General features: G+C 41.7%; 2 protein-coding genes across 6 annotated transcripts in view; both read left to right on the top strand.

Annotated features, from left to right (window-relative positions):
* Positions 1-20,702, top strand: part of LOC126491938 (protocadherin alpha-6-like) — a 173,259-nt gene that overhangs the window by 143,785 nt on the left and 8,772 nt on the right.
* The window catches only part of LOC126491936 (protocadherin alpha-C2), a 196,204-nt gene that overhangs the window by 137,426 nt on the left and 38,076 nt on the right, over positions 1-20,702 (top strand). The window contains exon 1 of one of the 5 annotated variants that reach the window (XM_050127939.1): positions 13,372-16,501. The exons of the other annotated variants lie outside the window; for them this stretch is intronic. Within the exon in view, the coding sequence (XP_049983896.1) occupies positions 13,934-16,501 (2,568 nt within the window). The 5' untranslated portion in view covers positions 13,372-13,933. Of the gene's footprint in view, positions 1-13,371; positions 16,502-20,702 lie in introns of those variants that run through there. 5 annotated transcript variants of the gene reach the window in all.

A 20,702-nucleotide genomic window follows, 5' to 3' on the forward strand; every position in this document is an offset into this window, starting at 1 on the left:
AAATATTTATTTATTATGTATATAATATTCTGTCTGTGTGTATGCCAGCGGACCAGAAGAGGGCACCAGACCCCATTACAGATTGTTGTGAGCCACCATGTGGTTGCTGGGAATTGAACTCAGGACCTTTGGAAGAGCAGGCAGTGCTCTTAACCTCTGAGCCATCTCTCCAGCCCCGAGATTCACTTTTTTCTACCCAAATATTGAGTATAAAATTGTAAATGTTTGCAGACATGATGATATTAAATACATTTAAATGTTTACAAAAAAGGCCTGTTAAAAGTTAATCAGTATGATTCAGTGAAGTTATAGGATACACAAATACCCAAAGAACATATCTGAAAATAAATTTTAAAATATTATTTACAATAGCTATAAAAATAATAAAAATGGCCTGAGAGTGAAGCTCAGTATTAGAACATTTTCCAAGCATGTGCATGGCCCTGGGTTCAATTTCCAAAGACTGCATAAAAATGAATAAACAAGTAACTAAATAAATAATTGCAATACAAAAAAATTTATAATGTATAGGAGCAAATTCATCCAAGTAGCTGAAAATTGGTACAATGAAAAGAATGAAAGAAAGAGAAGTCCCAAATAAATGGAAAGATATCCAATGTTCATGAAAGACTTAATATTGTTAGTTGCCTATATTCTACAATTTATAGATTCAATGTAATCTCTATCAAAATTATAATTATATTTTGACAGAAATAGGAAAAATATAAGGAAATACTTTAAAAATCAATATTCCATTAAGTCAGAAAACCAAAAAGAAATGAATAAATTTCTAGAGTCATCCAAACCACCAAATTTAAATTAAGAAGAAATCAGCAACTTAAATTGACCCATAATAAATAAAGAGATCAGTAAAGTGATTTAAAAACCCTAACCCAGATGGATACACAGCAGAATTAGATCAGCAGAAAAGATCTATAACCAAAAAAATAATAGAATAATAGAAACAGAAGGAACACTTCAAATTCCTTCTATGAAACTGGTGTTGCCAGGCAGTGGTGTGCACACATTTAATCCCAGCACTTGGGAGGCAGAGGCAGGTGGATCTCTGTGAGTTAGAGACTAGCCTACAAGCTAGTCCCAGGACAGGCTCCAAAGCTACAGAGAAACCTTGTCTTGAAAAACAAACAAAAAAAAAAAAAAGGAAGGAAGGAAGAAACTGGTGTTGCTCTCCACCAAAATCAGGTAAAGACAAAACAAAAACCACAAAACAACAGGCCAATATCCCTGATGAACATAGATGCAAAACTCTTCAAATACTTGCATGCTAAATACAGACACATATCAGAAAGATTATCCACCACGTTCCAGAGGTGCAAGGATGGTTCAATATACATGAGTAAATACATGCAATAAACATATATATGGAATTAAAGACAAAAACCACTGGCCATCTCAATAGATTCAGAAAAATCCCTTAGACAAAACTCAACATCTTTTATAATAAAAGTCATTGTGAGAGTAGGACTGCAGGGAACATATCTAAACACAACAAAGACTATATATGACAAACACTTAGCAAACATTATCATAAATGTTGAAAAACTTGAAGCAATCATATTAACATCAGGAATGAGACAGGGCTGTCTACTGTCCCCACTTTTTTTCAATATGGTACTTGAAGCCCTATCAATAAGACAAAATACTGGAAAGATTACCATTCCTAAGATTCAATATTTATTACAGAGCAACAGTTATAAAAATAGCATGGTATTAACATGAAAACATACATGTAGACCAATGAAACAAAATAGTAGAACATGAGTTTATATAGCTACAGCCACTTGATATTTGACAAAGCTGCCAAAACCACATTGGAGAAAAGACAACCTCTTCAAGAAGTGGTTCTGAGAAAACTGGAAGTCCACACACAGAAGAATGAAATTAGATCTGTATCTGTCATCCCACACAATAATTAAATCCAAATGGATCAAAGACTTCTAAAGTAAAAGCTGAAACACTGAAACATCCAGCAGAAAACATAGGCTGTACCCTACATGACAGAGGTATAGGAAAGAACTTCCTGAAGAGGATTCTATTTGCTCTGGAATTAAGGCTAGAAACTGACAAATGTGACCTCATAAAACTTTAAAAAAAATCCTATAAAGCACAAGGAATAATCAATTGAATGAAGAGAAGCCCACAAAGTGGGAGAGGATCTTTGCCAGCTATATATCTGATAGAAGCTTAGTATCTAAAATATATAAAGAACTCAAAAAGCAAAGTCAAGGAAACAAATGACACAACTAAAAAGTGAGCTATATCTGAACAGAGGATTTTCAAAAGAAGGAATAAAAATGGTTTAAAAATATCTCAAAAAGCATTACCTTACTCTTAGAAATCAGGGAAATGCAAATCAAAACTACTTTGAGATTTCACCTCACCCTAGTAAAAATTGTTGAGACCAACAAAATGAGGGACAACTAATTTTGGCAAGAATGTGGGGGAAAGGAAAAAAATGTGATCATGAAATTTGCAGGTGAATTTAAGGAACTAGAAAATATTACCCAGACCTATAAAGGTAAATGCTGCTGGTTCCCAGCTCTGATCTTAATGTGTAACCTGGAGTAACCACAGAAACTAGGAAGCTGTGGAAGAAGGAGCTCTAGAGAGAACAGTAGAGCACCACACTAAAGTGGAAATGGGGAAATGGTGAGAAAAGGCTCTTTAGTTGGGGAGAAGGGATAGAGAGCCACAGCTATAAATAGCCCTTGGTTGCTGTCCAGAGACTGAAGGTAAATCCCTAATGCTGAAGACACCACACTTTGGACACAGGAATTGGAGGACTCAAGCTGGATATGACTTGAAAGTTCCCTCTCTGAGAACTAACTCAAAGACCTTGAAGGTGCAATGCAAGCTTCCAGGGGAAAAAAAAAAGGTCAATAGCCCTACCTACCTGTGACACAAGCTTCAACAATGACCATCATGGCAAGATATTCCCAAAGGTGAATAAATGACACTTATACCTTGGGTTACCTCAAGACATCTTGGGTAACCAACAGCTCTCTGTTTTCACTTAAAACCCACCCAGTTGTAAGGAATTCAAGGCTGGTGCTATAAACATTGCCAAATAGCTGTTGCATGTAAGCCCATAAAACCTAGAAGAGCTCCTACTATGGCCAGATTCCTAAATCAATATAGTTCCTAACTTTATTCTACTTATCCTTAATGCCTACAAGTGTAGCTTTGTCAAAGATGCTTTGTTTTGCAACAGGTTGAGATCATTAAGAGAAGCACAAGTGGTCAGTAAGCAGAGAACCGCTGACAGCGGGGTGCCTGGCACCAATCAGTGTATCTACAGCATAGTCCCTATGTCCCATCCAAGGCTCAGGAAACGATTATAAGAGTCAGACTACCAGGATGCCTGCTGTGACACTGTGCTCTCTATATGTATCAGAAAAGTTACAGCTGTGAAATTTAAACACTATGGTTGCTTAAACAAGACCTGGATAACAACAATACCAGTTAACATGCCAGTGTGGATGGACCCTATTCCTAAATGAAAATCTACAATTAATGACTGCTGATCAAGGGGAATCCGTCTTCCCTAGGGATGAGTTCCTAACTGGTTATCCAATAAAACGGTGAGCCCTAAACACACACACACACACACACACACACACACACACCAACACACATACACCCCAACACTCATGCACACACATATTCAACAATAAACAAACTCAATAGGCTGTATATATGTATGTGTCTTAGTTACTTTTCTATTGCTATGAAGAGACACTTTACTAAAGCACCTTATAGAAGAAAGAATTTACTGGATCTTACAGTTCTGGGAGGTTAGAGCCATTACCTAATGGCAAAGAGCATGACAGTAGGCAGGCAGGGTCCTGGAGTAGTAACTGAGATCTTACCTTGCTATCTGCAAGTAGTAGGCATGTAGAGAACTTGCTGGGAATGGTATAAACTTTGAGGTTTAAAAGCTCATCCTCCAAGGACACGTCTCTTCTAACAAGGCCACACCTCCTAATCCTTCCCAAAGAGTTCAACTAACAGAGGACCAAGTATTCAAACATATGAGCCTATGTGGGACATTCTTATTCAAACTAAAACAGTGTGTGTCTGTGTGTGTGTAAAATAAAAACAATTAAAGAAAAAGAGGCCATGGATTTATTTAATTAAATTAATTAATTAATTTATTTATTATGTATACAATATTCTTTCTGCGTGTATGCCTGAAGGCCAGAAGAGGGCAACAGACCTCATTACAGATGGTTGTAAGCCACCATGTGGTTGCCGGAAATTGAACTCAGGACCTTTGGAAGAGCAGGCAATGCTCTTAACCACTGAGCCATCTCTCCAGCCCAAGAGGCCATGGATTTAAGAGGGAAGAGGAATGGGGGGGGGGTCAATAACATGCAGTAACATTGTGTTTAAAAACAATGTACATATTTTAGTTAAAATGTTTTATTGCTAAAATGTTAATGATCATCTCAGCTATTGTAAAGATGTTGCTAAGAGGCTTTCTTAACTCTTAGGTTGCCACAAACCTTCAACTTGTACAAGATGCATTATGTGTAGAGCACAAGAACAGTAAGTACAGGAGTTGGAAAGACTGCTCAGTGCTTAAGAGCACTGGCTGCAATTCCAGAGGACCTGGGTTCAAGCCCATCACCCACATGGCAGCTCAGAACCATCTGTTATTCCAATAGAAGGGATTCCACATCCTTTTCTGCTCCACAGACAATAGACATGCATGTAGTATACAGAGCAGGCAAAACATCTGTACACACAAAACAGAACAATAAATTATTTTCTAAAATGAGTGCAGTAAAATATGTCTTATCACACTAAATTCTTTTCCTATATATTCAAACTTATAAAATTAAATTTGTAAATTAGGCAAGTAAGTGATCAACAGCAAAAGTATAATAATAAAATAGGACAGATGTAACAATACTCTGCATTAAAAGTCTCTACCTCAAGCCTGACAGTGGTGTCATATACCTTTAATCCCATCACTTGGGAGACAGAGGCAGGAAGAGCTCTGTGAGTTTGAGACCAGCCTCATCTACAGAGCAAGTTCCAGGACAATCAATGCCACACAGAGAAACCCTGTCTTGAGACAACAACAAAAAAAGTCTCTACCTCTTGGATGTCTTCTTGTTCTGTATTGTATTTTTTAGGCCACAGTTGACAACAGGAAAATGAAGCTAAGACAATGACGCCACAGATGAAGAAAGATATATATCATACAGGGAAATACATGCATCACTCGTGTTAAGTAAAAATTTAAAAATCAAAGTTGTACTGTAGTATGTAGAGTGTGATTCCACTTGGGCTAAATATATGTTGATATATTTACATATTCATGAATTAAAGCCTGGAGAGATTTGTCAATACCAAGAAATGAAACTTTTTTTTCATTTTTTCAAGATAGGATTTCTATGTGTAGCTTTGGATGTCCTGGAACTAGCTCTTGGAGATCAGGCTGGCCTTGAATTCACAGAGATCAGCCCGCCTCTGTCTCCTGAGTGCTGGGATTAAAGGTGTGTGCCACCATCTCCCATCTAAGAAACGAAACTTTAAAAGGCTTTAATTTTTACTGCTTAAAAGAATTAAATAAGTTGAATTTGGATAAATTTCTAATACTGTTGGACCAAAATAAATAGAAAAACAGGAAAAAAATAAAAATAAATCAAAGGAAACATAGCTTAACTTTATCAGAATTGTTGTTATAAATTTTTTAGCAGGTTATCAGGTGTCTCTATGGGCCCTGGAAAGAATGATTTAAAAATCTCTCTTACTCCACAACTCTTGCCAGGTTGAGGAACACTAATCCACACAGCCCATGTGTCATGGCTGTCCAATACATCCTGTGTGCGCACTGATTTATGCACCAATAAATGTTTCATACATGGTTAGAATTCCAAATGAACTTACGACAATCGGATCACAGATGCATTGGTTCAGCCTGAGAGTACTACAGGATGTCAGTCACAGGGGGCTATGATGAAAATTTCATTAGGGAGGATATTGAGATCCGAGGGTGACGCTGCTGTAATAGATGTGCTACTGGATTAGAAAGAAGGAAAGTGAAAATTTTATCCACGGCTACTTGAAATCAAGTTCAAGTGCCCAACTCTTCCATTTCAACTTTGATGTTTTAGTGAAGCTACCACCATGTTATCTTGTATTCTCTAACTTTACTGGAGAATAGGCCAGTATATTGAGACAAAGAGAATTCATAAAATATTGATTTATTTGGAAGTTTTGTACATTTTTCCTGCTATACTAGGATAAGCTAAAGTTGACACCAGCCGAGGCATGGTGTTGAGGATGCACCCGGCGCGATGAGTTCTGAGACCATTGGTTCAGTGATGCTCACAGAATCAAACCACGGTTTTCTTCTCAATCCTTTCAGTACAGTGCACTTCATTCACTTGTGGAAGAAAAGAACGGAAAATGAAAAGCAATATGGAAGAATATGAATGTTATTTCTAAACACCTTTAACAAAATGAGCTTTGTTAAGCTAATTGTCTCATCAGAATGTCTCAAGGTATCTTTTATTATTCATAGAAAATGAAATTCATCTTACCCTGGCTAATTTTGATGACTTATATTTTATCTTCCTTCCTCTGTTGTATGTATAACTGCTAAATGAATTATAGCCAAATCCATCACTAGGAACATGAGTGGGATTTATGTCTGAAAAAATCAAAGTCATCTGTAAAACACCAGTACTTACATGGAATATTTCAAGTGGGAAAATACTGCTTTTAGCAAGGGCAGAGAGTACAAGAAGAGTTTGGCTTATAGAAGATGAATCATTTTAATAGTATGATTTTGGTAAATATATTTTGCTTAAATATAGATATATATGTATATATAACAGATATAAATATATGTATATATAAAATATAAGTATGTATACAAAAGATCATAATGAAGTCTCTAAAAAGAAGTTTATAAATGTGAAAAATAGCTTAAATAGGATTCTATGTAAAATACTTGAAATGAGTAGTTTCTGAGTAATAATAAGATTCCTGTTGGAGATGTGTGTGTAGTGGACAGATGTTAGATGACTAAAAATGATGAGGTACAGGAGTCTGGAACAGAACTCAGTAGTAGAGCATTTGCCTAGTATGTGCAAGGCCTTGGGTTCAATTTCTGATATCCTCCTCCAAATATATAAATAAAACAATGGCTCCAAAACAAAATTCAGTTTGCCCAAACCACAAAACAAAATGACAAATACAGAAAAGGAGAAGATAAGGGGTACCTGACAGGGAAAAAATTAATAAAAAAGATTTTGTTAAACTAAAATTCTCTACAGCAAAGGGAACAGTTAATCCAATGAAGAGACAGCCTACAGAATGGGACAAAATCTCTGCAAGCTATATGACTGACAGAGGTGTAATATCTAAAATATACAAAAAAAAACTAAAAAAAAAGAAAAGCCTAAATAAGAAATAAAACCTGGTCAACATATGGTTTGACGATTTGAGCAAACATGTCTAAAAATAAGGCATAAAAATGGCCAATAAACATGAAAAACATTCAGTTTTACTAGCCATCATACAAATGCAAATACAAACTACCTTGAGACTCCATATTATCAGGTCTGAAGAGAGTCACTAAGCGACAAAATGACAGCAAATGCTGACCTAGCTGTGAACCAAGTGGGACCTTTGTACACCGATGGTAGGGATGAGTTACTCTAGCACCAGACATTCCCTATGAGGGTGCCTCAAAAGCTCAAGTAAAAATCTTTCACATGACCCCGCTCAAGTAAAATATAAATAGACAAAAATTCAAGGAAAGATTCTTCTGAGGAGGAAAAGAGGCCTGGGAGGAAAAAAGCTTTCTGCAAAGTCTGATAAATTCCTTTGCCTCTTTGGAATTGAGTTTCTCCAACAATGCCAACCTCATTAGGATCTTATGAGAACTAAATGAGTTTGGATATGTGCAGAAGTGATAAACTGTCAACTCTTGATGAACTGAGGTATAAATGGAACCCCAAAGTCAACAGTTATTGCTATTTGGATGCCCAGTGGCATCCATATCTACCCATCTGTGTTATTGTCTGTCTGTTGACCTACTGTCTGTCTATTCATGAAAACCAATGACTGTTTTGGCTAAACCCCACTTGGGAACAAGAATGTTCTTTAGTGCCAACTTCCCTCTTTATCTTATTCTGTGGCTAAATCCCAAGAATTGCAAAGGAGAAACAGGGCCAAACAAGGCTTTCTATTAAAATAAGAGGTCCAAAGTGATGAATGGAGCCTTGGAGCATGTTTTAATGGCAAATACGGAAGCCAGAAGTCAGCTTAAATACAAACTTATGAATTGGGGGCATGTACTGAATCTCAAACAAATATTGGTACTAATTTTGTGAATTAAGATGCATCTTGTCTTAGACAGTCCTAATTCTTGTTCCAGAAGGGTTCAAGTTGCTTCTGGATTGGCCTGTACATTGCTGCCTACTAGCCTTGAGTCATTGAGAAAATGCTGACGAGGACACGATAGAGGGTAGATCCCTCATTAGAATTCCTCCAAGTTGAGCCATTCCATTAATAAATCCCCTTTGACACTGCTATTCAAAGAATTATAGAAAACCGCTTAGCTATACTGTACTGCTGTTTTCTTACTTTATCTGTTTTTTTGTGGGTAAGTAGGAAACTGTTAAACTCTCCATAAATTTCAGGAAAACTGTGTCCCCTGCTGCCCATCAATGATTCTATCAATGAAAACCCCAAAATGCCCGTTTGGAGAAAAACAAATAGACTTTAGGTCTGTGTGATTAGTTTGAAGTTACTGGTTTTCAGATGAGATAGACTGGGTCCCAGCAAGAATGCCTTCATTTCTGAGTATTCAGTAATAACCTCAGTAATGTTGGGGTGTGGGAGGCATTTATATTAAACTCAAAGACTTAAAATTTAACATTGTGTAGTCCAGCTGTAAGTTGTTTTAGTGCCTTGAATGATCATTCAAGCATCGAACATCATTTAGAATGTATCTATTGTTGTGTGTGTGATACACAGGTGTGTATGTGTGCGTGTGCATGCGCATGTGCATGCACATGCGTGTGTTCAAGCCTCAGCATACTTTCAGCACACCTAGCTTGTCAGAGGACCATCTTGGTGAGTCAGCTCTCTATTTCCACTCTGTTAAGAAAAGGTCTCTTCTGCTCTGTGTAGTCCACGCTATCTGGTCTGAAAGCTTCTAGGTTCTTCTGTCTCTGGTCTCCACATATCTTTTATTATTGCTTTTACTCTTTCTCTCCTCTTAACCTTAGATTTAAGCTCTGCTTAGCCACTGTATTTTATGAAATGAAGAAAATAAATGGTTTATGTAAGATTTTCCCTAATGAAGTTCAGCCTTCAATCTCTGATTCTTATTAGGTCACCTCAACAGAGAACACTGGTGGAGAAGTAAAATTTAATTTCATCTGTTGGTATTAAGCTATCTGACCCAAGCGTATGGCCTGTCTCTTCTTTTCTAAGAATGGCTTGAGCCTCTTGTTTATTCTAAACAATTCTGAGATGCCTCAACCACGTAGCCACAACATATCAGTTTCTCAGGACTAAAGTTTCAGAGGATCCCTTCCCAAAATCCAGTAGTTAAACCCAAACATTTTCTTAATACATTCTTTCTGGGTAAAGAATAGATAAAATATTCCACTATCATTTCATACGGAAAAACTGCCATCCCTCCCAGTCCTTAGACTACTACACATAACGACATAAACTTACTGCAGAGTGTTGTGCCCTAGAGAGGAAGATCAAGAGTCTGTCCCTTCTTAACAAGATAAAGTTTGTGAAACAGTATCTCACTGGCCTTGAATTCATGAGCTCGCGGCCTTTGCCTCTCGAGGGTCCGTATTAGTTATAGAAGAGTGCTCCTATGCCAACTATGAGACGTCACTTTTCAAACTACTTTGTGTCATTCTAACTCTTAAGGACGTCTATTGTCCCTCTTTTTATTGTGTAATATATGCTTAGTTTGTAGGGGAGCACTCATTCACTAGTTATAAATAAAAATTAGAGGCCAGGCGTGGTGGTACATGACTACAATTCTAGCACTTGGGAGTTCGGTTTAGGAGGATCAGGAGTTCATGGCCAGCATTGGTTACACAGCCAACTCAAGGACAACCTGGGCTACGCAAGAAGCCGTCTTAAAACAACAAAGCTTAAAAAGAAAAAGAAAATTAGATCTTCCTCTCTGTGACACATATTCATATCCTGGTGACTAGACAGTATATCCTGTTTGCCCTATGCACCCAAACTCAAGCTGTTTGGTTACTCAAAGTAAAATGGTTTATAATTATGCCAGTAATAAAGGAAAATTGATGTGAATTAGGAGAATTTTCTGAGTTTGAATATTTTTTCTTGCAATCTCAATTCTGTTGTGATTGGGTTTTGTTGCCATGCTCAGTGATCTCATGGGAGATGTATTTTACAAATATAATTAAGAAATATAATTGAGGAATATGATTTTGAAATTCTTGTCTATCACGGGGGTAAACAAACACAATGCCCTGTCTTATGGTTCTTTTTTTTTATCATGTCACTTCTTATTAATTATATCTAGAAGCAATTTTATTTTGTGATTAGTAATTTTACTAGATATCTGGGTATAAGTTTTTCCTGGGGCTGGTTTAGTGGCTAAGAGCACTCACTGCTCTTCCAGAGGACCTGAGTTCGATCCTCAGTATCTACCTATATTGGGTAGATTATAACCACTTCTAACTCTACCTCCTGGGGGTCTGAGATCTGTTTTGGCCTCTCACATATATCAGATGCTTGCAAAGACACATAAAACAAACAGACAACAAGAAGACACATATATATATACATACATACATATATACATACATACGTACATATATGTTCTTGAAATGAAAGAGAGTTGCTTCTTTTTGTTTTTAAGATACAGGATAAGTTCTAGAAATATTTGAAAACTTTGGGAAGACTAGACCTTGAGTATACTCAACTGTCCCCAGCCACCATTTTCTTCTTAAATATCACAGTTGCTTGTCTGTTTTTAAGGAGTCATGCTGCATACAGATGATTAGGCAAGATGTCATTTGATACTAACAGTTGTTACACTTAATAAACACCACTACCATCACCAACAGCGGTGTGCTTGCCACATACTTTCCAAATGACGTACTACTTATTCTAATCATAACAACAGCCTCATGGATTTTATTTTTGTTTTCTCTATTTAAGACAAGCAAGCTGAAAGTTAGGTGTTAGAAGACACATGGTCATTAGCAGAGGTACAACTCCCTCTGTATTATGTGTTCCCAATCAGTTTTCTTCTGCTTTTACTGGAATTCTTAAAGGTAAAAAAGGAAGGATTGCACAATGGTGTGACTGAGGCATTAGTATGAATTCATATAAATGTTTGTAAATGAGGCACTTAGCGACAGTCTGAGCAATCACTTTCCAAACATTGGTAAGGTTGGCAGGAACTGCAGTATGATACCGTGAGAAAGGAAATCACGGTGGTGCCAAACAGAGAGAATACCATCTTTTTAGCATTTAGTCTCTGGAAAGGAGGCTAATTTTGATGCTCTTTTGCTCTTTCAGTCACTGGGGGAGTAAATACTAGCTGGAGTTTAGAATTCTGAAAAACAAAAATGGACATTTCAGCCGGTACTCTTGCTGGATGGTAATATGGCTGAAAGACAAATTCTGAGGCACAGCACTTGGGGGCTTCTGCTAAAAGCACCACAAAGTCCTTGTCACTTTTATCCCCTCCTTAAGTGCCTGTGATCTTTTCAGGGGCATAGGACCATGCATGGTCAACACCCAGTGGCTTTGAGCACTGGTGGCAGTGACTGTGAAGGCTGGAGGAGCTGAGGGGAAGAAAGGTCACTTTTCCTGACAACTTATAACTTGATTCCACTTACAGGCCATTTGTTTTCTGAAATAAGTAATGGGTGAGGACATAGGCCAGGTCTACAATTTGTGCTCTTGAGAGATTAAGGCTCCCTGAGATCAAATTACTACAGCAAACAGACAGAGCTACTGGGGGATGTTTGGGAAGGATACAGGCAGTAGAGGGAGAAGCCAGAGACCTTAGAAAGGAGACAGGAATAGATTTTGATGGAAATTACTTCCCACTCTGCACCCTTGGTGGAACAAAGAGGACAAATAGGCAGGGCAGGAGGGAAGCTAGCTTCGCTAGAAGAGCTCGGTTAGGTTGTGGACTGCTGTTAGTGAATACACGTAGCAGGTTGGAGGAAAGATATGTTGGACCTGGTCAACTTGTCCTCTCAAGGAGGGAAGCATGCCAAGTGTCAGGTCTCGCTGGGCTTCCTTCCAGTACATAGCTAGAAAGTTACCCAAGGGGCTAGCTATGTAGCGCAAGGATACTGAGAGATGAGGGAAAAAAAAACCCACAATGTTTCAGGGGATGGAGTTTGCACAGGGGGCTGTAGTTTCAAGCCTTCGTGGGAGAGATGAGAAGGCTGGGAAAGCTGTTAGGAAACCGGGGAGGCAATGACACAGCACGGACCGGCCTTCTCTACCCCTTCAGCTTTCTTGCTCACTGAAGAGCAGTTTAACGGGAGTCCGAGGCGGGCACAAAGGTACAGGAGCCCACCGGAGTCATGTATTTACGGAGGATGAGGTGTAACACAGTGAAATTTTCTGCTACTGAAAGATATATCCCAGCAGCCTACATTTTGCTTAATAACAGCAGGGTGGTATCTTTTATTTCTTTCTGCGAAGCATTAACGAATTCAAATTCCAGCATGGCTGGGCAGACGGAGAGAAACTCTCCTGATTTAATGGCTTTGTAGGCTCTTGACGACATTGTCATCCATTAAAGAAAAAAGAATTAATCACTTTTGAAAGAAAATGTCTTGAGCGATAAATGAGAAAGGGTTGAGAGATTAGAGGAAACCCGAGGGGAGAATCGCCTGAAATTTTACTAGATTTTTTCCTACTGTGACGGAACAGCTTGAATACAAGTTTTACCTGAAGCTTTACGGAGTCAGTTGTATAAGAAGAGAATTTTAAACCCTGAAATATTGGTTAATTGCCAAAATACACACTGAAAGTTAAGGCACGTGTCTGGGAGCTAGACTGAGTGCTGGATCCCAGGATGCTTGCTTTAGACTTGCTCCTAGAAGAAGGCACCAGTAGTCACTTCTTTGCCCTTTGCCCAAGGAGTTAAAGGCTTTCTGTACTTCTAAGAACCGTGGCTGGGAAGGTGAGGGGGTCAAGTAAACAACGGGTCTGCATTTCAAAAGCCCCAAAGCACCTCCCCAGCACGTACTCCCTCTGACTGGTAAGGCACCGCCCAGGTCAACCAACAGTTTATTTTCCTGGATGGCGCTTTGAAATCTTGACTTGGAGAGCTGATAGTCAGAGTTCTAAGCCGCTTTTCTCAGGCTAATCTTAAAAGACGCGTTAAGCCTGCCGGGGAGCGTGGAGACTGGATGAACAGGACCGTGGGGGCAGGGAGAAAGGGAGTGGCCGTGTTCCCGCGGTCTGCTGGGATTCGGCGGATGGAGGATGAAGGAGATGGGGTTGGAGTAGGTGGAGTGGCAGGGCGGTGCACGGTCGCAGTCCGCCGCCACTTGGGTGCGGAATTCGAGCTGGACTTGCGGAGCACCCCCTCCCCCTCCGCTTCTCCCTCCCTTTCCTTAAAGCATCATCTAAAGCATCATCAGCGGCGGCGGCGGCAGCGGCGTAGTCGCAGAAAATCGAGATCCTTGGAGCGCCTGGAGGCGAGTGGAGGAGCTGGGGATATGGGGAGTCAGTGGGGGCGGCAGGGCTCGGAGCCCTTGAGAACGCCTGGGAGGGGAGCGGCCTCGGGCGTTTGTAGCGCGTGAGCCGTGAAGAGCCGCGAGGGCGGAGGCGGGGCCCGGCGAGGAGCAGGCTCGCCAAGCTGCTGCCTCCTGCCCTGCCCCGGCTGCCTCCGCCAGGGCCGGCGGCTATGGAGCTGGCGGGCACCAGACCTGGGGCGACAGAGCATCCGCGACCCCTGCGGCCCTTGCCCTGGTTGTTGTTTCTGTCTTTCCGCCTGCTGCTGGTGCTGCTGCCAAGCCCAGCGGCCTCCCAGCTACGATACTCGGTGCCGGAGGAGCAGAGCCCGGGCGCGCTCGTGGGCAACGTGGCCAGAGCCTTGGGGCTGGAACTGCGGCGCTTGGGACCCGGCTGCCTGCGCATCAACCATCTGGGTGCGCCCAGCCCGCGCTACCTGGAACTGGACTTGACAAACGGAGCGCTCTTCGTCAACGAGCGCATCGATCGAGAGGCACTGTGCGAGCAGCGGCCTCGTTGCCTCCTTAGCTTGGAAGTGCTGGCGCACAACCCGGTGGCAGTGAGTTCGATCCAGGTGGAGATACTGGACATCAATGATAACTCGCCGCGCTTCCCGCGGCCGGACTACCAGCTTCAGGTAAGCGAGTCTGTGGCACCTGGAGCGCGGTTTCACATTGAGAGCGCACAGGATCCCGACGTTGGTGCCAACTCAGTGCAGACCTACGAGCTCAGCCCCAGCGAACACTTTGAGCTGGACCTTAAACCCCTGCAGGAGAATAGCAAGGTGCTGGAGCTCGTGCTGCGGAAGGGCCTAGACCGAGAGCAGGCTGCCTTGCACCACTTGGTTCTCACTGCGGTGGACGGGGGCATTCCAGCTCGCTCAGGCACAGCTCAGATCTCTGTTCGCGTCCTGGACACTAATGACAATTCTCCTGCCTTTGACCAATCCACTTACCGTGTCCAGCTGCGGGAGGACGCTCCCCCAGGCACCTTGGTAGTGAAGTTGAATGCTTCGGATCCGGATGAGGGTTCTAACGGTGAACTCAGGTACTCCTTGAGCAGCTACACATCTGACCGGGAGAGACAACTTTTCAGCATAGATGCCGTTACAGGGGAAGTCAGAGTAAGTGGGACTCTGGATTATGAGGAGTCTTCCTCCTACCAGATCTATGTGCAAGCGACTGACCGGGGACCAGTACCCATGGCGGGTCACTGCAAGGTGTTGGTGGACATTCTGGATGTGAATGACAACGCTCCCGAGGTGGTCCTCACAGACTTGTACAGCCCAGTGCCCGAGGATGTGGCTCTCAACACTGTTGTGGCCCTTCTCAGTGTGAATGACCAAGATTCGGGCTCCAACCGGAAAGTGAGCCTGGGTCTGGAGGCTACGCTGCCTTTCCGGCTCAATGGCTTTGGAAACTCCTATACACTCGTGGTGAGTGGCCCACTGGATCGGGAGCGGGTAGCTGCCTACAACATCACAGTGACGGCCACTGATGGGGGAACACCACCACTCACCTCTCAAAAGACACTGCAGATTGAGATCTCTGACATCAATGACAATCCGCCGAGCTTTCTGGAGGACTCCTATTCCATCTACGTCCAGGAAAACAATTTGCCGGGTGTGCTGCTTTGCACGGTGCAAGCCACAGACCCAGATCAAAAGGAGAACGCAGAGGTGACTTACTCACTCCTAGACCGGGAGATCCAAGGGCTGCCAGTCACCTCCTATGTCTCCATTAACAGTGCCAGCGGCAGCCTTTATGCTGTCAACTCCTTTGACTACGAGAAATTTCGAGAGTTCTTTGTGACCGTGGAGGCCCAGGACAAGGGGAGGCCACCACTAAGTAGCACTGTGACCGCCAATGTGTATGTGGTGGACGTGAATGACCACGCCCCTCATATTCTATACCCTACCTCAACTAATTCATCAGCAGCCATTGAGATGGTGCCTCGGACTGCCCCTGCTGGCTACCTGGTCACCAAAGTCATAGCCATGGATTCAGACTCTGGGCAGAACGCTTGGCTCTTTTACCATTTAGTCCCAACGTCTGACTCCGACCTCTTTAAAGTAGAACTTCACACGGGAGAAATTAGGATTACCAGAAAGATAGGAGATGAGAGTGGTACCACTTTCAACCTGACTGTGGTGGTTCGCGACAATGGAGAGCCACCTCTATCAGCTACTGTGGCCATTACGGTAGCTGTGGTGGACAGGGTTTCTAAAATGCTCCCGGACACTCAGAGACATATAAAGAGTGCTCGGACATACTCTGAAATCACACTTTATCTCATAATAGCATTAAGCACAGTGTCTTTTATATTCCTCTTGACAATCATTGTTTTGAGCATCATCAAGTGCTACCGCTACACTGCCTACGGCACGGCGTGCTGCGGAGGCTTCTGTGGAGTGAGGGAGCGGTGCCCGGCGGAACTGTACAAACAGGCCAATAACAATATCGATGCCAGGATACCACACGGCCTCAAAGTACAGCCTCACTTCATTGAAGTTCGAGGCAATGGCTCCCTCACCAAGACCTACTGCTACAAGGCCTGCCTGACAGCAGGCTCAGGGAGCGATACTTTCATGTTTTACAACACAGGGGCCCAGACAGGGCCAGGACCTGGGGGAGCCCAAGCCTCGGTGACTGATAACAGGCATCTCACGGGCCAAAGTGGGCAGAGGCAGAGTACCGGGAACCTGATTATCCTAAAAAATGAGGCTGTCTCTCAAAATGAGGTGAGATAGTGATCGGGTGTCTTCCAGAAAGGCCTGCATTTGTTTGTTTGTTTGTTTTCACATGTCCTTTCTCCCAACCCTCTGTGATTGGCATTAGTGACTTATTATCACCGACAAGGTTTATCTGGTAAATTGAATATTAATGGTATCTCCGATCTTATTATAACCTGCTCTTTGCTCTCTAGAAAATAAGCCCTGGAGAATTAGTTTACTTACCATTTCCTAGTGGCACACGTGAAAAATTAGCTGTAAAAGTACTTGAGAAGTGCAGATTAGTCTTAGGTATTTTTGATTGAAGCACAGCTCTGTAGAAATAGAACAGGTCTGGGAATAAGGGTGATATACCGGGAGGTAATGTGAGGTTTGAAGAGAAATGACCTCTGCTATATTAGCTACAGGGTAATTGCTTTGGACTTTAAAAAAAATCAAATATATATGCCCTCAGACCTCCAGAGATGTGTGGTTACCTCTGGGAACTGTTGCTGTTTTTAATCGTAGTAAAAAATTACTGACAGGTGGATCTCTGTGAGCTGGAGGATAGCCTGGTCTACATAAAGAGTTCCAAGCTAGCTGGGGCTACATAGTATGAGACCTCGTCCCTAAAACTTACTGAATTAATTACACAAGACTAATGTGATAGGCTTCTATGGACATTCACATTGAAAGAGAAAAGTGCAGTGTGTGTCCTCACTCTGAAACTCCAGTTTGCTGTGGCTGGATGATGCAGTCACTCTTGTGGAAGGCCAAGAGAGGAAATGAATGGTAGTAAGCCAGCGTCAAGGAGTACACATTGGGCTGAGAGAACTCGGAGAAGGAATGGGCGAGGAGTCTGTGGGGATGGTGAAGACCAGGACAAAACTGGGGAAAAAGGGACAAAGACCTCCAACCTAGCCCCCCTTCCTTAGCATGCTCTGATGTCATCTTAAGATCAGGTCTCAGCATTTGCCTTAAATATCTTTGAGATCAATAATCTTCTGATTCCATGTTAACAATTCCTGTGCTTTTGATGAAATGTAGAGTATAATTTTTAAGCCTTCCATGTTTTTAATTTAAATGACAACAATCTGAAAGTGTGTGTCTATTTTCTGGATCGGGAATTAGTCCTGCAATAGTATAAAAGGCTTAGAAAGTGGCTGGTTTGCTGTACACGATGGTCAGTATATGTATTAGTTTTGACTTTTAAGTAGCCACAGGCCATATTGCTCAATAAAATGAAGAATGCATAGAAATTAATGAGAAGTACATTAATGTGTAGGCATATTTGGGTATTTGGGTAGTAACTATCTCTGCATGCTGGAAATAATACGGGCCTGCCTTGTGATCCTTTAAACTTGGATTTCAAAGCAAAATCCTGTTCTATAAATAGGGAGGCATTTACTTTCCAAATAACTACTTTGTAGCTAGGATTCTGAGAGTCAGCACTAAATGAATTAATAATATTTGCTTTTCCTATAGCTTGTGACTTTTCATTAGCATATTGGTATGGATTACTAATGTCTATATTTCCACATTCAAAGTTCACTGTTAACGAGAGTAGTGCATAAGCCCCGGAATCTCCCCTCTCGATTGCCAGGAGTTTGTATTTTTCCTTTTCCTCTGGCTATTCGTCACTTATCAGAAGAGCCTGAAAGTAAGTAGTCAATGCTGAGTCGTCAGGGAGGCAGATTGCAGAGGAAGGAAGTGGGGGAGGGGGGAGAAAGAAGGAGGGAAGTGGGGCAGCAAAGCATTTCTAGAATTGTTACATTGTAGGTTTTGGAAGCCTGTAAAGATGATTTATCTTTAAATAAGGATACTCTTTGACATTTGCTTAATAGGTTCAGGTGGTGTCCTTTGGGGCTGGGGCAGTCTGCAGGTGGTGAAGAGGCATGGACAGTCAGCCAAGCCAGCTCAGCTCTGCCACCAGCTGTGTGCTGGAAGCTTAGGGAAATGACATGCTTGTACTTTCTCCATTGATCCAACGCTTGGGGCACTTTGATCCATGAACTGTTTCTGTCTTACACTGACCTGTATGTTAATAGTTACTGTGGTACACAAACCGTCGATGGAGGGATAAAATTGTGTCAGGAAGTATTTGCTTTCATGGGACTTTGCCAGGACAGTGCTTGTTTAGTAAAGGCAAATGCTATGTGATAGACGCCTCTCAGAATTCAGTGACATGCCCCCAGGTCTACAGCTCCTGAGTTCATTGCAGTTATGGAGAAAACGTCAGTCCCATTGCTCTAGCATGGCAAAATGGCGGCAGAAGTCCATCTGTTTTGAAAATCATCATGGCTAGGTCAAGATGGCTTTCCCAGGTAGGGTTTTCTCTTTCCTCGCCTAGTTACTGCAGATGGCAGGAAGGTGCTGGAATGCTACTAATGCCACATGCCAGCACTTAAATAGATGAAGACTGGAAGTGAAGAGTGAAGGAATTTGTACTCATTGACGACTCTGCTATATAAGAAGTGCTCTACTTTGCAGTATGTGTTTATGGGATTTCATTGCTTCTTAGTTTTACACAAGCAAACATTATCAGAGAGGTTAGATAGCATAGCACACTGCTAGTTGTATTCTAAGTCACATCTGTTTGACTCCAAAGCCTATGTTTTCTTCAACAGTAGGAGTGGACAGAAATCCCAGTTGTACTTTTTTTGCATGAGCTATTCGGGCAGAATGCTACAGCCAGCTATTTACTTATTTACTGCTGTGCTATTGGCAACACTTACTCAGAGCTTTTATCTTTGTCCTTTCACCAAGTAAGCTTTCTTTTGTTGCTTATTAAACATCAACACTTTGCAGCAGACTTTGGTCTTTTGGTAGACTTTGCCGGGTTTTTTGTTTGTTTGTTTGTTGTTTTAATTTCCTGAGTTGTGCCTTTTGGCAACAGGACACAATTTCTCTTTGGAGCCTTCTAGAAATCTCAAGTAGAGTAGCTGGCACCTCTTTCAGAGTCTCCATGAAAAGAGCCTGCATCTAAGATTGATTGCTAATGAGTCACTTTGAGTGCTCAGTCGCACAGCATGTGAAATCATAAAGGAAGAGCAGAGAGATTTCAGCTTGGCTTCACTTTTACGTATAATGAAGCAATTTGCAGTTATCAGATCCTTAGTTATGTACCCACTGTATGTGCATTACCAACTTAATCCAGACGTGGAGACCTGGAAGACTTAATGTAATCTTTCAGTGTTAACGAATACATTTCCTCTAGGACTGACTTTGCCATCTGGTGGCTCTGTCTTGGAATGATTTACATTCAAAGTACAGTAACGTGATGGCATGTTTTTAAAACTGAAAGATGATCAGAATAGACAAAACTGTTTTGTTGGAGACAAGGTTTTCTATGGTCTAGACTGGCCTTTAAATCAATATGTAGATGAGAATGACCTTGAACTCCTGATCCTCCTGAGAGATTGTACGCACCACATACCACACCACATAAGACCAACAGATTTTATTTAGTATCCATTATTTTTATGAGTATGTGTGTGCCTACAACTTTATTTGCACCACAAGTGTTTCAGAGCCCACAGAGGGCAGTAGAAGGCATTGGATCCCCGGGAACTGGAATTGAGGCAGTCATGAGCCACTATGTGGGTGCTGGGAGCTGAACCCTGATTCTCTGCAAGAGCAGCAAGGGCTCTAAACCACTGAGCCAACCATCTCCGAAGCCAAGAAATTTTAATCATAAATTTCTCCTCTAGTATTTCATCTTTGATGACAAGTTTTTAGTTGGTGGAGCTGTTTAGTGTTGCCATTTTCATATGGTCTATAGGGGCTGTTCTGGAGGGGCGGAGTTTATTGTCCTTGGTCTAATAGTACTTACAGTGTTTTCTTCAAATAAACCCTTCCTCAGTTTTCCCCATAGAGAGAGAGAGTTGAGCATAAAGGAGTAATGGCTGAGTTCTTCTCTGTCTCTTTAGCAGTATTCTTATTGATGAAGAAATGTTTCTTGTGGCCTGATTGCCCTTGATCTACCCTCTCCCCTGACCCCACCATGAGCTATCACACGGGCATCTGGTCTTACTCAGAACACTGCAGGGGCACGACTTGGCATATTATACACTGTCTATTGGCATTCTGTCTGCCTGACAGAATAGCAGGTTCATTTCTGGATTCTTGCCCTGGTTGGCTATGAAATTTTGCTTTCAATGAGGGGTCAGAATGATGTCAGTTTGTAAGTATTTGAAGAAAATTGCCATCACCAAGATACTTTTAGGAAAAT

This window comes from Alexandromys fortis, unplaced genomic scaffold, assembly GCF_014885135.2.
Source record: "Alexandromys fortis isolate MF-2015 unplaced genomic scaffold, M_Fortis_MF-2015_v1.1 scaffold_283, whole genome shotgun sequence".
NCBI classification, from domain to species: domain Eukaryota; kingdom Metazoa; phylum Chordata; class Mammalia; order Rodentia; family Cricetidae; genus Alexandromys; species Alexandromys fortis.